The sequence below is a fragment of the Giraffa tippelskirchi genome, chromosome 4 (assembly GCF_054371585.1).
Source record: "Giraffa tippelskirchi isolate mGirTip1 chromosome 4, T2T-mGirTip1v1.2.pri, whole genome shotgun sequence".
In the NCBI taxonomy this organism is placed as follows: domain Eukaryota; kingdom Metazoa; phylum Chordata; class Mammalia; order Artiodactyla; family Giraffidae; genus Giraffa; species Giraffa tippelskirchi.
In genome coordinates this window covers 59,225,848-59,239,714 of record NC_137278.1, presented here as the reverse complement: position 1 = coordinate 59,239,714, position 13,867 = coordinate 59,225,848, and the positions used below count along the sequence as shown (strand labels likewise).

General features: G+C 35.9%; 1 protein-coding gene across 37 annotated transcripts in view; it reads left to right on the top strand.

Annotated features, from left to right (window-relative positions):
• SANBR (SANT and BTB domain regulator of CSR) overlaps positions 1-13,867 on the top strand; it is an 80,065-nt gene that overhangs the window by 37,769 nt on the left and 28,429 nt on the right. For 20 of the 37 annotated variants that reach the window (XR_014082832.1, XR_014082853.1, XR_014082831.1 and 17 more), the window contains 8 exons: positions 281-426; positions 1,280-1,376; positions 2,341-2,373; positions 3,847-3,946; positions 10,577-10,668; positions 12,056-12,084; positions 12,164-12,237; positions 12,690-12,778. Coding sequence is in view for 7 of the 37 variants with exons in the window: in XM_081593062.1 (XP_081449188.1) it covers positions 281-426; positions 1,280-1,376; positions 2,341-2,373; positions 3,847-3,946; positions 10,577-10,668; positions 12,056-12,084; positions 12,164-12,237; positions 12,690-12,778 (660 nt within the window). In the remaining 30 variants the exon portion in view is untranslated. Of the gene's footprint in view, positions 1-280; positions 427-1,279; positions 1,377-2,340; positions 2,374-3,846; positions 3,947-10,515; positions 10,704-12,055; positions 12,085-12,163; positions 12,238-12,689; positions 12,779-13,867 lie in introns of all 37 variants that reach the window. The other 17 variants (XR_014082844.1, XR_014082837.1, XR_014082841.1 and 14 more) reach the window with 5 other exon arrangements.

Genomic DNA, 13,867 nt, shown 5'->3' with positions numbered 1-13,867 from the left:
TGAGAAAGAGGAAGTGATTTTGGTTGGGAATAGCCCTGTGGGAATCCTGGAGTATTGGCAGTATTCTGTTTTTTGGTGTGGATTCTGTTAAGTGGATATTAGTTAAGGTCTGCATTTATGTTTCATGCTCTTTTCTGTATGAGTAATAGTTTTTCTTAAGAAAAAGTTGTCAACTTGTTCATGGGATGGTGTGACGGAACAAAAGGAACAGAAACCATCATCTTTAAAGGAATGTTTCTGTAATGAACCAGCCTCTCAGATTTAGTCTTTTACATAACAGGGTTGTAAAGTAAAGGACCATATGGTTACTCTTCGTGATCAAGGTGAAGGTGAAGATTTGCTGCCCTGTCCAACTGCCAAAATACTGGATGATCTGCACAAACACAAAGATGTCATCCTTGTGCCTTTTGCTAAAGATACAATCAGGTGAGGTGAGGGAGACCCTGTACTGTAGCTTTATTCAATGAGTGGTTCCCATCCTAGAATCTTCTACCCCTAGTGCTTCCCCAAATCAGTAATGGTAGTCCTTAAGTAGTTTGTGTTATTTCAGAAAGCCTAATTGAAATTGTGTTAGCTTACAGTAAGAGCAAGCATGTGTTTATTTGATAGGGGGAAAAAAGACCCCAAAATATTGGAAGTCCAAGAGGAAGAGAAACTAATAATAGGAGTTCCTGGTGACTGAAAGGGTGAGGCCCACAATCCAGTTTTTGAGGGTTTTAAAAATGTTCCCAAGTTACTTGAGACCATCTTAGCTTAATTGATCGAACAGAAAAAAATTGATGGTTGCAACAAGTTATCTTTGCCTAGATCTGAACTCCTTGGATTCAGTAATTAATGCAGTCACTTCCATCATTCTGCACTTGCAATGGGCTATCAGGTTGGGGGTAGGAGGACCCTCTAGCAAAAGCTGTTCTCAAAGCAGTATCCACCATTGTAGCCTATTTTACCACCTGGCAGGTAAGATGCTTGAATGTGAGTGGTGCTCCCCCCATGCGGGGTGACTTCTACTGGGGAAATCATGAGATGCGTTAAGAAATGTAAATGTTGAATGGCACACCTTGTACTTAAGAAGTATATTTCTGAAGAGCGATTTATAGAACATTTGCAGTTAAAGCAGTATTGTTTGCATTTAAATTCTTAAGAAATTGGGGCATTCCCTGGTGGTCCAACTGTTAGGACTCTGCGTTTTCATTACTGGGACCTGGGTACAATGCAGGCAAAAAAAAGAAAGAGCTTAAGAAATTGGACACTTCTTCCTAAAATGTCTTTTTCTTTCAAGTGATTCTGGTGGTCCCTGTGATGAAAAGGGTCTAGACTGTGATGTTTTACTGGAGCCAAATACACCATGGGGCCCCAAGAGTGGGGAGCTTAATGCTGTAAGTAGCTTGTTTCATTTATCCTTTATTTATAAAAATAACTGATGATATTTAATCTTTGACAGAAATATGATCGGTTTAAATTAGTACTGCAATTTTCATTAATAGGCATTTACTGACTATCATAACAAAATGTTATGCTGAATTAACAGGACTATAAGGCTGATATTTTCCTTGCCCTCAAAGAATTAATAATCAAATTTTGGGGGAAAATATAGTCTTCAGGGTTTATTATGGACAAATAGTGATTTGCAGAATAAAGATCATATGAATGGGATATTTTATCCCCTCTTAGTCCTATAAACTTTTTTGGTGTAAAATTCTCTTTTTTTAAATTGTATTCAGTAATGCATTTAGTTTTTCCAAGGTTTCAAAACTGAGATGTTTTTAAGGTGACTGGAAAGCTTTGATGTGTTTGATTCCTGTGACTAACAGCCAGGGAGTCTCTATTTGCCTGTGAACGTCCTGTCTTTGTGTTAGTTGAAGTAGCATTTACCTAAGAAAGTGAAATATTCCCTGTAAAATGTGCTATAAGCTTCAGATCGCTATTAGTGTTTAATTATTGACATTTATTTATAAATTATATATAAAATAGCAAATTAAATTTCTTGAATATCCATATATATATATGGTTCCTTAATTTATAATAAAATATAAACATTAAAAAGTGAAATAATTCACAAAATAACAAATTATATTATCTCTGTATGTGATTTATCTGTCCTTTAGAAATGACACTAGGAAATGTTGATTTTCTTTTTTCTTTTTTTGTAGACATACACATTTTTCTCTAGGCAGGGAATATAAAAGATTATACTACATCATTTTTAGATGAGATATTTTGCCCTAGAAGGGAACCATACTTGTAACTTTCTCTAACTCTTCTACAATATCCATATGAAAATAAGGAGCTGCAAGCTAAGTAGATGCATATGTATTAATCTCTATTTGGCTTTTTTTATAGTTCTTATCACTGAAAAACTGGACTCTGCAACTGGTAAGTGAGCAACTATATTTCATTTTCATAAATCTTTCTCCCTACATCAAAGTTTAGTTTAATAGAATCTTATAAGTATCTTATTTTATAGTTAAGTGAGTGAAGTGAAAGTCGCTCAGTTGTGTCTGACTCTTTGCGACCGCATGGGCCACTATACAGTCCATGGAATTCTCTAGGCCAGAATACTGGAGTAGATAGCCTTTCCCTTCTCCAGGGGATCTTCTCAACCCAGGGATCAAATCCAGGTCTCCCGCATTGCAGGTGGATTCTTTACCAACTGAGCTATTGGAGACCCTTATTTTATAGGTGTTAGTTAAATGTACAGCATCCTTTTCAGCATCTATAATTTCACATTTAACTAAAAAATATCATTGGCTTCCCTCATAGCTCAGTTGGTAAAGAATCCATATGCAATGCAGGAAATCCTAGTTTGATTCCTGGGTTGGGAAGATCCCCTGGAGAAGGGATAGGCTACCCACTCCAGTATTCTTGGGCTTCCCTTGTGGCTCAGCTGGTAAAGAATCCACCTGCAATGCGGGAGACCTGGCTTCGATCCCTGGGTTGGGAAGATCCCCTGGAGAAGGGAAAGGCTACCCACTCCAGTATTCTGGCCTGGATAATTCCATGGACTGTAAAACAGATATATACTCCATTATCTGGCTGCATAACCCGTAAGTTTTCTTAAAGGACTTTTTTAAAAAGTCACTTGGAAGTCACATTTAGAATATTGAACAAAACAACAAATCAATTAAGTTCTATTTATTTGGTTGGTTGATTGACTTACTGTTTTTTCTTGCCTGTTTGCCATCACTATGCCATCTGCCACTACTATGCCATCTGCCACCAGTATTCACAAGAATGGAATAGAAATTTGTATCAGTGATAACACACAGGAGGGTGGATAGATGCAGGAAACTGATGTGGATATGTTTAATCCAGGACCACATTCACCCAGAGAATGTGCACATGTGCTTATTTGTTGTTTAGTCGCTAAGTCATGTCTGACTCTTTTTCAACCCCATGGACTGTAGCCCACCGGGCTCCTCTGTCCATGGGGTTTCCCAGGCAAGAATACTGGAGTGGGTTGCCATTTCTTTCTCCATTGCTTGTTTATGAGACTACATTGATATTGACAGTTATTGTATTTTAACTTAATTTTAATAATCAAGGAAAATATTTTCAGTTGAGAAATAGGGTTGCAGTTCAGCAAATCCTAAGTACCTATAATGTGCCCATCACTCTTCTAGAATCTATGAAAATAGTAAATTTCTAAGTATTTCATGTAATGTTATCCTGGCTTAAATGTAGAAATTCTTAGATCCATTTCCCAAATGTTGTGCTAAGCAGTGGTCATTTTATCAGTTCTTTTTTGGCTCATTCATCCAAAATAAGTAGATAGTTGTGTTTGGAAGAATTCATTGGTGATGTGATAAGATAAAATTTTAATATGGTATGTTTTGTTTTTTATTTTAGAAACAACAGTCATTATTTTCAGAAGAAGAAGAATATACCACTGGGTCCGAGGTCACTGAAGATGAAGTTGGAGATGAAGAAGAAGTATCCAAGAAACAAAGTATGGATTTCTAAGTTAAAACTCATCTCACTTTTATAAGGAGGCTATATCTTGAAGGATTTAATGCAAGGGATGAGGAAGGGGCTTTGTAAGTCTCCATGGTAGGTTACAATGTGGAAAAAATAATAGAGGCTTCATCAAGATTCTCTAACCCTGACACTAACACAGAACACTCACAAAGTTATTTTTAAAAAGTGTGATATTACTAAGAAATAATCCTCCGAGTTTTCGTTTCAAGTATAACTTAATGGGTTTCTCAAAATGTGTGACTACATCAGTATACTTGAGATGATTTGAAATGACACTCAAATGAAGCATTAAATAATAGTCATCAAAGTATGATTCTTTTAACAATTAAAAACATTATTTTATACAACTGTAAAATGAACTTGTATCAAAATTTTTTAACTCATTAGTGAGAGAAATAGCAGAGAAAAGTTAGGGTTAGGGTTAGGCATTTGACAACTCAGGTATTTATAGGCATTTGAAAAAAGAATGTTAAAAAAAAGATTGCAAATTAGATACAAATCTGATTAATGTTCTACAGGGCAGTAAATCCATAATCTTTGGGGTTATCTTTCCTATTAGAAATAATTTGCATTTCTGTTAGACATAAAAATTTGCATGGTAACATGAAACTTCACAGCATCTAGGCCTTCATCAATAGGCATTTTTCTCTTTATATATTACTATATTTCACTTGCTTGTATGTACTTTGTTAAAGATTTTTTGTTAGTGCTCACGAGGGATATTTGTCTGTAGTTTTTTTATGATGTCTTCTTCAAATTTTGTTATCAGGTTAATACTGACCTCATAAAATGAGTTGGAAAATGTTCACTACCCTTTTCTGAAAGAATTTGTGTAGTATTTGTATTCTTTGGCCCTAAAATGTATGATAAAATTTAGCAGTGAAGTCACTTGGGCCTGGGGTTTTCTTTACAGGAAGGTTTTTAACTCTGAATTCAGTGTCTTTCATTAATATAGTGCTATTCAAGTTTTCTATTTCTTCTTGAAGCTGTTTTGACAACTTCTTTCAAGGAATGTGTCCATTTTATCCAAATTGTCAGATTTATTGACATGAGGTTGCTCATAGTATTTTCTTATCCTTTTCTATCTGAAGGATCTCTGATGATGTCCCTCTTTCATTCCTGATATTGTTAATTTGTGTGTTATATTCCTTTTTTCTCGATCAGTTTAGCTACAGGTTTATTAGTTTTATTGATCTTTTCCAGGAACCAGCTTTTGATTTCATAGACTTTCTCTGTAGTTTGTCTATTTCTTATTTCATTGATTTTCATTCTTATATTTACTATTTCCTTCCTTGAACTTACTTTGGACTTAATTTCCTCTTTTTTCTAGCTTCTTAACATGGAAACTTACATTATTGATTTTTTACTTTCTTTTCTAGTATAAGCATTTAAAACTATAAGATTCACTCTAAACACTGCTTTTAAGTATTTCTCACAGATTTTGGTGTATCTTGTTTTCATTTATATTTAGTACAAAATATTTTCTAATTGCCCTCATGATTTTCTCTTTGACCCATGTGTTGCTCAGTAATGTGTTTAATTTCCAAATATTTTCAGATTTTCTGAATACTTTCCAATTGTAGGTAGATTTCTCATATAATTCCATTGTGATAGAAAAATGTACTCTCTGTGCTTTTATCTTCTAAGTTTTATTGGCACATGTTCCAGATGTGCATGAAAACAATGTAAATTCTGCTGTTACTGGCGGAGTAGTCTGTAAATGTAGAGTGAAGTCGGTTTGATTTTCTAGTGCTCATTTTCTGACTACTTGTTCTATCAATTAGTAAGAGATTAGATTGAAATCTCAAGCTATAATGTTAATTTATGTATTTTTCCTTTCAAGTCTGTCAGCATTTGCTTTATGTATGGGTTAGAGCTTTGTAACTGGGCACATATACAATTATAGTGTATTGACTCTTTTATCATGATATAGTTTCCCAGGTGGCACAGTGGTAAAGAATCTGCCTGCCAATGCGGGAGACTCAAGAGACGTGGGTTCAATCCCTGGTTTGGGACGATCCCCTGGAGTAGGAAATGGCAACTGACTCCAGTATTCTTGACTGGAAAATTCCACAGAGAGAGGAGCCTGATGGACTACAGTCCATGGGGTCTCAAAGAGTCAAGACATGACTGAGCAGCAGGCATGGCATGGCATAGTATGTGTTTGAGCTTTGTAACTAGGCATATATACATTTATAGTGTACTGACTATTTTATCATGATGGAGCCCTCTTTATTTATAGTAGAACTGCTTATCTTAAAGTCTGTTTTGTTTAATTTTAACATAATCACTCTAGATTTGTTCTGTTTACCATTTGAATGACATATCTTTCTTCTATCCTTTTATTTTCAATGTGGGAGTTTTTAATTTGAAGTATGTATCTTGTAGATAGCATATTGTTGGAAATTGCTTTCTTATCCAGTTTGACAATCTCTTCATTTTGATTGGACCATTTATTGTATTTATATTTAATGTGTTTATTGATATGGTTGTGTTAGGTTTGCCATTTTGCTATTCATTTTCTAATTGTCTCAAATGTTTTGTTTCTCTGTTTCTCCTTTCCTGCTTTTTTTGTGCTAGGAAAATAATTTTAGTATATTATTTAAATTATTAGCTTTTTAGTTATATTTCTTTGCATTTGATTGTTCTAAAGATTTCAACATGCCTTTTTAATCTATCACAGTCTACTTAAAGGTGGTAATATGAATTACTCCAGGCAAAATATTAACGTAAGAACCTTTAGAGAAGGGAACAAAGAAAAATATATACCTTTAGTCCTTTATATTTACCAACATGTTTATCATTTGTCTCTATATCTTTGTTACCATCTGATGTTATTTTCTTTCATTCATTCATGAGTGAGTGAGTGAGTGAGACTCTCTCAGTGTGTCCGACTCTTTGCGACCCCATGGATTCTTTACCAACTGAGCATGAAGGACTTCTTATTTCCTGTAGCGCAAGTATACTGCAAGTGTACTAGTGAATTCTCTTGTTTTTATTCACCTGAAAATGTCTTTATTTTGCTTTTGTTTTTGAAGTACAGTTTTCTCAATTTATAATTCTTGATTAACAACTTTTTTCTTTTAGCATTTCTTTTTGAATTTGGAAGATAATTGCTTTATAATGTTGTGTTGGTTTCTATCATAAACAGCACTAATCAGCCATAACTATATAACTATATATATTACCTTCTTTCAGCACTTTAAATATGTCATTTCAATGTCTTCTGGCCTCCATTGTTTCTGAGAAGTTAGTCCTTGTGATTAAAATTTTCCCCCGTTATATATGTAATGTACACTTTTAATCTTGCTGCTTTCAAGATTTATCTTTTTATCTTTGACTTTTAGAAGCTTGACTATGATATTCCTAGATGTGATTTTCTTTGTGTATATTTTATTTGGGATTTGTTGAACTTCTTGAATCTATAAATTGTTATCTTACAATCATTGTTTCTTTAAGTATTTTTTGTGCCCCTTTCTCACATTTGTTCTCTGGGTCTCCAATATACCTACGACCTTTTGATATTGTCTCTGAGGCTTTGGGTGTTTTCTTCAGTCACCTCGCCCCCCGATTGGATAATTTCTAATCCTTGACTTCACATTCACTGATTCATTTTTCTGCCATTTCAGATTTTCTTTTGAGCCTATCTGGTACATTTTTTTCACTTTTCCGTTTCAGTTATACCTTTCAGCTCTAGAATTTCCCCCCTGGTTCTTCTTTTATACTTTCTGTTTATATGTTGAGATTCTCTCTACCATTTTTCCTTTGAACATATTTGTAACACTTGCTTTGAAATTATTGTCTCCCAAGTCCAACATGCTGGCCTTCTCAATCAGTTTCTATTAACTGTTTCTTCTGAGTGGATCATACTTCTCATTTTCTTTATCTCATGACTTTTGGGTGAAAACTAAATACTGCAGGTTATCTTTGTGCAACTCTGAAACCTTTTATTCTCCTAAGAATTGTTGGGATTTTTGTTCTCATAAGCAATTAACCTGCCTGAGCCACACTGCAAAGTCTGTCTCCCTGCTGGTGTCTCTGCACAGGTTTTTTTGCCTGCTAACTGCTGCTGCTTTTGCCTGCCCCCCACCTCGAAGGCCACACCAGCCTGTGTAGTTTAGTGAGCCTCTTCTGGTACTATGTCTCTGGTTTCTCATAAAGTTCAGCTGGAGGAGAGAAATCTGCTCTGGGTTCCTTCATGGTCGCCAAAACTGTTGACTGAAAAAATATATTCACATTCTGAAAGTAGAGAGCTATTTTATCTGGTGGGAATGTTTAGGACATTGAGCCCAGGAGACAGCATCTCAGTAGCTCTGAGAAAACTGCTCCATGGAGACAGGGTGACGTTAGGCTACATACAAGTTTGCAACAAATAGAGCAGGCAATCTGAACATAAAGATCAGGTATCAAGTGAAGGAATTTAGCATTTAGCAAGCCTTTGGGCTCACTGAGTTTATTTCTTTCATATGTACCTCAGCTATCTGGGGCCAATCCTGTTTCCTTGTTCACCTTGCTTCTTGCATTCCCCCAACTTCTCAGCAGTCACCATGGAGGGTGGCAGCATCTGCAGGATGACAGTTTGGGGAGTTTAGTGGCCAGCCAAGGAAAGAATTTATTGGGGGCTCACCTGCTTGGTGGTTTCCTTGTTTTGGGGTTCCCCCTAGATTCCTACTTGTTTTTCCAGTCCCAGGTCTGACCTGTGATAATTCAAGCCAGCAAGACTCTCAGAAGCTCAAGCTAAAAACAGTTTGGGAAAGTCATTCAAAGGCACAGGAAACGTGCCTCCTCTCACAGAGAGCAGTTCTGTCCTGCAATGATCAATACCCCACCCTCGCTTCTGCTTGCCTTTTTAGCTGAGCTTCCTAGGGTCTCCCGTGTACTTGCATAGTTTAACATTCAGCTCAGAATTTGGGCATAGTTCACGTTCACATTTTAGGCCTCAGATCTCTTTCTTATTTCCAAATTTTCCCCTTTGAATTCCTAGCTTCTCTATTGCTTTGAACTATCATTTTCTCCCTGCAACAAGGCTATAATTTTCCTCCCTGAACTGGGGGGGAGGGGGAAAGTGCCCTCGGATAAGAAAGCTTTTTTCACATGTAAACAGTGAACTTTCTATCTTCCTTCGATTTTTCTTCAGTACCTGCAGATGACTGTTTATAATATTTTTGTTCTGTTTTTATCATTATTTGGGGGGGAGGAATTGTCCACCCTTTCACACTGCTGTTATCACGTAGCCCACCCTGTCATGGCTTTTAGCAATATAACACCTGTTAACCTCCCACATTAATAGAGAGACACATGTCAGGTGTCCAGGGCCAGAAGACAAATCTATCTAGATTCTAGATGTTGTTTTATCTTTATTCTGTTATCTTCGAGATTGTCTTCTATGTAGCACATTTTACAAGTTTTTCATTTATGGTAGTGATGAAGTTTCTTTTTTAAGATAGAGCAAAAACTGTAAAGATGGTGTGCAAATAATTGATAATTGGGAAACAGCAAGCTAGTGTATTATTATCAACCTTCCAACCTTGTTTTTAGAGAAATACTTCTTTCCTTTCCCTCTTTTTTTGCCTGTCTCTTTTCTCCACTAAACTGTCAGCCAAGAGTGGGGTCCGAATGTTCATTGCAGGAATGCCCTTGTTTCGAATACAGTTTATCCCAGATCTGCTTCTTCCCAGAATCATTTATGTTCTACCTCCATTTTTACCCTCATAGCCCCACCTCCTGTGTGAACAAGGGCATTTTAAAGATTTTGTATATGTGAACTCTTCTTTCCTCCCCTCTCAATTTGTGATTTTCTGGGTTACAGTTATTTTTTATATTGAAAAATTTGAAATTAGGAGATGACTCCACTGTCACATTCAGTTCAGTTCAGTTCAGTTGCTCAGTCGTGTCTGACTCTTTGTGACCCCATGAACCGCAGCATGCCAGGCCTCCCTGTCCATCACCAACTCCCTGAGTCCACCCAAACCCATATCCATCAAGTCGATGATGCCATCCAGCCATCTCATCCTCTGTCGTCGCCTTCTCCTCCTGCCCTCAATCTTTCCCTGCATCAGCGTCTTTTCCAATGAGTCAGCTCTTTGCATCAGGTGGCCAAAGTATTGAAGTTTCAGCTTCAACATCAGTCTTTCCAATGAACACCCAGGACTGATCTCCTTTAGGATGGACTAGTTAGATCTTCTTGCAGTCCAAGGGACTCTCAAGAGTCTTCTCCAACACCACTGTTCAAAAGCATCAATTCTTCGGCTCTCAGCTTTCTTTATAGTCCAACTCTCACATCCATACATGACCATAATGACTGTCACATTAGATTCAGGGAAATAAATATGTGTAATTTCCCCAACATTTTTCTACATTTAATTTCACTGGGACTTGGAATTCATTGCCCTCATTTTTTTCCCTAAGATTTTAACCAAGTAGGAAGAAGAAAAGTAAAATGAACCTCTGTAAAGCATTTTTAGTTTTATTTCTCCATATATTTACTTTTTATCCAAAGGTTATTTCTTAGTTTTTAAAAACAGTGTTTTATTTTTTCAGTGATTTTATTGTTTGGATGTGACAAGTGCCTGGGCTGATAACACTGACATTCTATTATCAGGGAAGAAGGAGAAGCCAAAGAAGTTCACTAAACAACCAAAAAAGCAGATGTCTTCACCCTGTGGTCAGAAGAAAGAAAAGGCACTGGAGAAGGTAACTATAAATTATCTATTACTATTCTAAAGTTTGTATTAAGAAATAAGCCAGTACATCCAGGAAAAATCTGAAACAGAAGAGCTATGAGTACCATAGTGGAATGCTAGCAGTGTAAAAATGAGTGAAGAATCTCTGTAAAGACCGAGATTAAAGATCTCTAAGGTATATTGACACATGAAGAAAGGAAAGTGAAGTATAAGAAAGATAAATTAGCAGTTTTGGATTAGCATATACAAACTACTACTATACATAAAATAGACAACAAGATCCTATAGCACAGGTACTATATTCAAAGTCTTATAATAAACTACAATGGAAAAGAATGTGAAGAAGAATATATATAAATATATATATAATGGGCTTCCCAGGTAGCTCAGACAGTAAAGAATCTGCCTGCAATGTGGGAGACCCAGGTTTGATCCCTGGGTTGGGAAGATCCCCTAGAGAAGGGAATGGCTATCCACTCCAGTATATATATATATATATATATATATATATATACACATTATATATAAGCTGAATCACTTTATACCAGAAACTAACACACCATTGCAAATTAACTATACTTTAAGAGAAGAAGAAAAAAGGAAAAGTGCAGAGCAGTATGTATAGTGGTATATTATGCTACCATTTATGTAGAATAGATAAAGGAATATATATGAATTTTCTTATATATCCATAAAATAGCTGTAGAAAGCTATATCAGAAATTGATAAAATTGGTTGCCTCTAAGGAAGGGAACTGAATATCTCGGGGGAGGGACAGAAGCTTTTTTACTCTATGTCCTGTTTATACTTCTTGAATTTTGGACCAGTATTACTTATTCAAAAAATAAAATAATTTTTTAAATTGATTATATTTTATTACCTTTTAAAATTATTCTTATTTCCTCATGCCTTCAAAGGAAGGAGTAAAAGGCCAGGTAGGAATAAGAGAACAGTATAACTACTGTTGGCTAACAGAGGAGCTGTGGATTCTTAAAAATGTGTGAAAAGCTGGGGCAGAGACACGTTCCACACAGTATATGTTGGATGGATTGCACATTCATCTCCATGTTAAGGACCACGGGCACAGAATGAGTGAATTCTAAAAGACTGCATTAGAGGTGGGGGGGCTTCCAGGTCAGATAAATAAAACAGGTTCAAATTCTAGATCTCTTTCCCTTTGGATAAGTTTCTTAACTCCTCTGAAACTGTTTTAATATAGAGATAATAATAGCATCTGTCTCACATGGTTGTTGCAGGGCTTCAATGAAACAATGCTTGTAATGCTCTTGGTACAGTGTCTTGTACCCAATAAATGTAAACTCTTTTTTGTTATTACCTATAATGCTAATCAGTAAATATGTTCTAATTGGGCCTTAATGTTGTCTACTTTTTTTTAGTCAACTTCTAGAGATGTGTCTCCTTTCATGTGAGTATTACTCCTTAATCCAGTCAGATGTTCACTCTAAAAACATCAAGGCTGATTTTTGTTTTAATTTTTTTAATAGCATGAGTATGCAGAAGAATAAGTGGGATGCCACAAGATCCTTGAGATTCAACCAAGATGCACAAAGAGAAGACGGTAAGTAGTAGTGTTTGAGTAATGTACAAATTGGATATAAATAGCAATGATAGGAGTCTTTTATGGAGTATGCTAAGGCCCAAAATTAGCACATTCCCTTAGGTATCAACCAGAGTTTCATTACTAGACAACCCCAGTAGATAATGTGTGGTTTCATGCATCCATCATTCTGAGGTCTCTCAGACTGACTTTCATCCACTACTTCCACTTTCAAGAAGGTGGAATATGTCTTCAGCTGATTTACAGTCATCTTAAAAGCAGCCCAGTAATATACATATGAGCCATTTTGCCACTTGAAGCCTAAAGTCCTTCAAAGATAAATCAGTGTATGTGTCTGCAAATAATATACAGTGGTGTTTTCATGGACTTTTAATAATTGCAGTCTTCTTTAAGAAATAAAAATTATTAAACATCCTCATAAAAAGTAAGATTTATTCATTTTTACCTTTCAGATCAGCGGCGGATGTCTGAAATTACGGGGCACCTAATAAAGATGAGATTGGGTGATCTGGATCGAGTCAGGTCAAAGGAAGCAAAAGAAGTAAGAATTACATACTCATGTATGGTGCTTGCTTAGCACTCTTTCCTACTTTATTTTCATCATAAGTATAAAGATGCTTTATGATTTTAAAAGAGTTAAGTTTTTAATATATTTTTATATTCTGTACCAGTTAGCCAGTTCATTCACATAAAAGTTTTTCACCGCCTCTTATGGTCCATAGACCTATGTAACACGCATAGTAAAATACACTGTCACTGAAAGTATAGTATCCAAGAACAGATTAACTTCATCGTGGAAGGTGACCTCCTGGAGTTGCTAATTTTATCAGCTCTGTATCGGTGCTTAGATGTTATCTTTAAAATAAGATGTTATCTTGCTGTAAAAATGATAACAAGAAATACCTGTACTCGTACTGAATTACATATTAGTTATAACATTATGTATCATCATTAGTATCAGTATTACATATTTACAGTAACGTTTGCCTCTAATGCTTTTAAATTGAAAAATTTACTTCCCTACAAGAAGAAACAGGAAAAAAAATCTTCATCACCATGAGTTAGACAAATATTTCTTAGCTACAACACCAAAAGCATGATCCATAAAAGAAAAAAATTGGATTTCATCAAAATTTAAAGCTTCTTTTTGAAAGGCATTATTAAGAGAATGAAAAAACAAGCCATATACTGTGAAAAAAATAAACAGCCCAATAAAAAGAAGCAGGCAAAAAATTAACCATAGACTTCATGAGAGAAGGTAGCAGAGAAGCACAGGAAAAGATGGCAGCATCATTAGTCATCTTTTTTTTGTTTAGTTGCTAAATCTTGTCCACCTCTTTTGTGACCCCCTGGACTGTAGTCCACCAGGCACCTCTGTGCATGGGATTTCCCAGGCAAGAATACTGGAGCAGGTTGCCATTTCCTTCTCCAAAGGATCTTCCTGACCCAGGGATCGAATTCCCATCTCCTGCAGTGCAGGCACATTCTTTACTGCTGAGCCATCACCAGAAACCCCATTAGTCATTATTATTGTTGTTCAGTCACTAAGTCTTGTCCTACTATTTGTGACCCCATGGAATGTAGCATACCAAGGCTCCTCCATCCTCCGCTGTCTCCTGGAGTTTGCTCA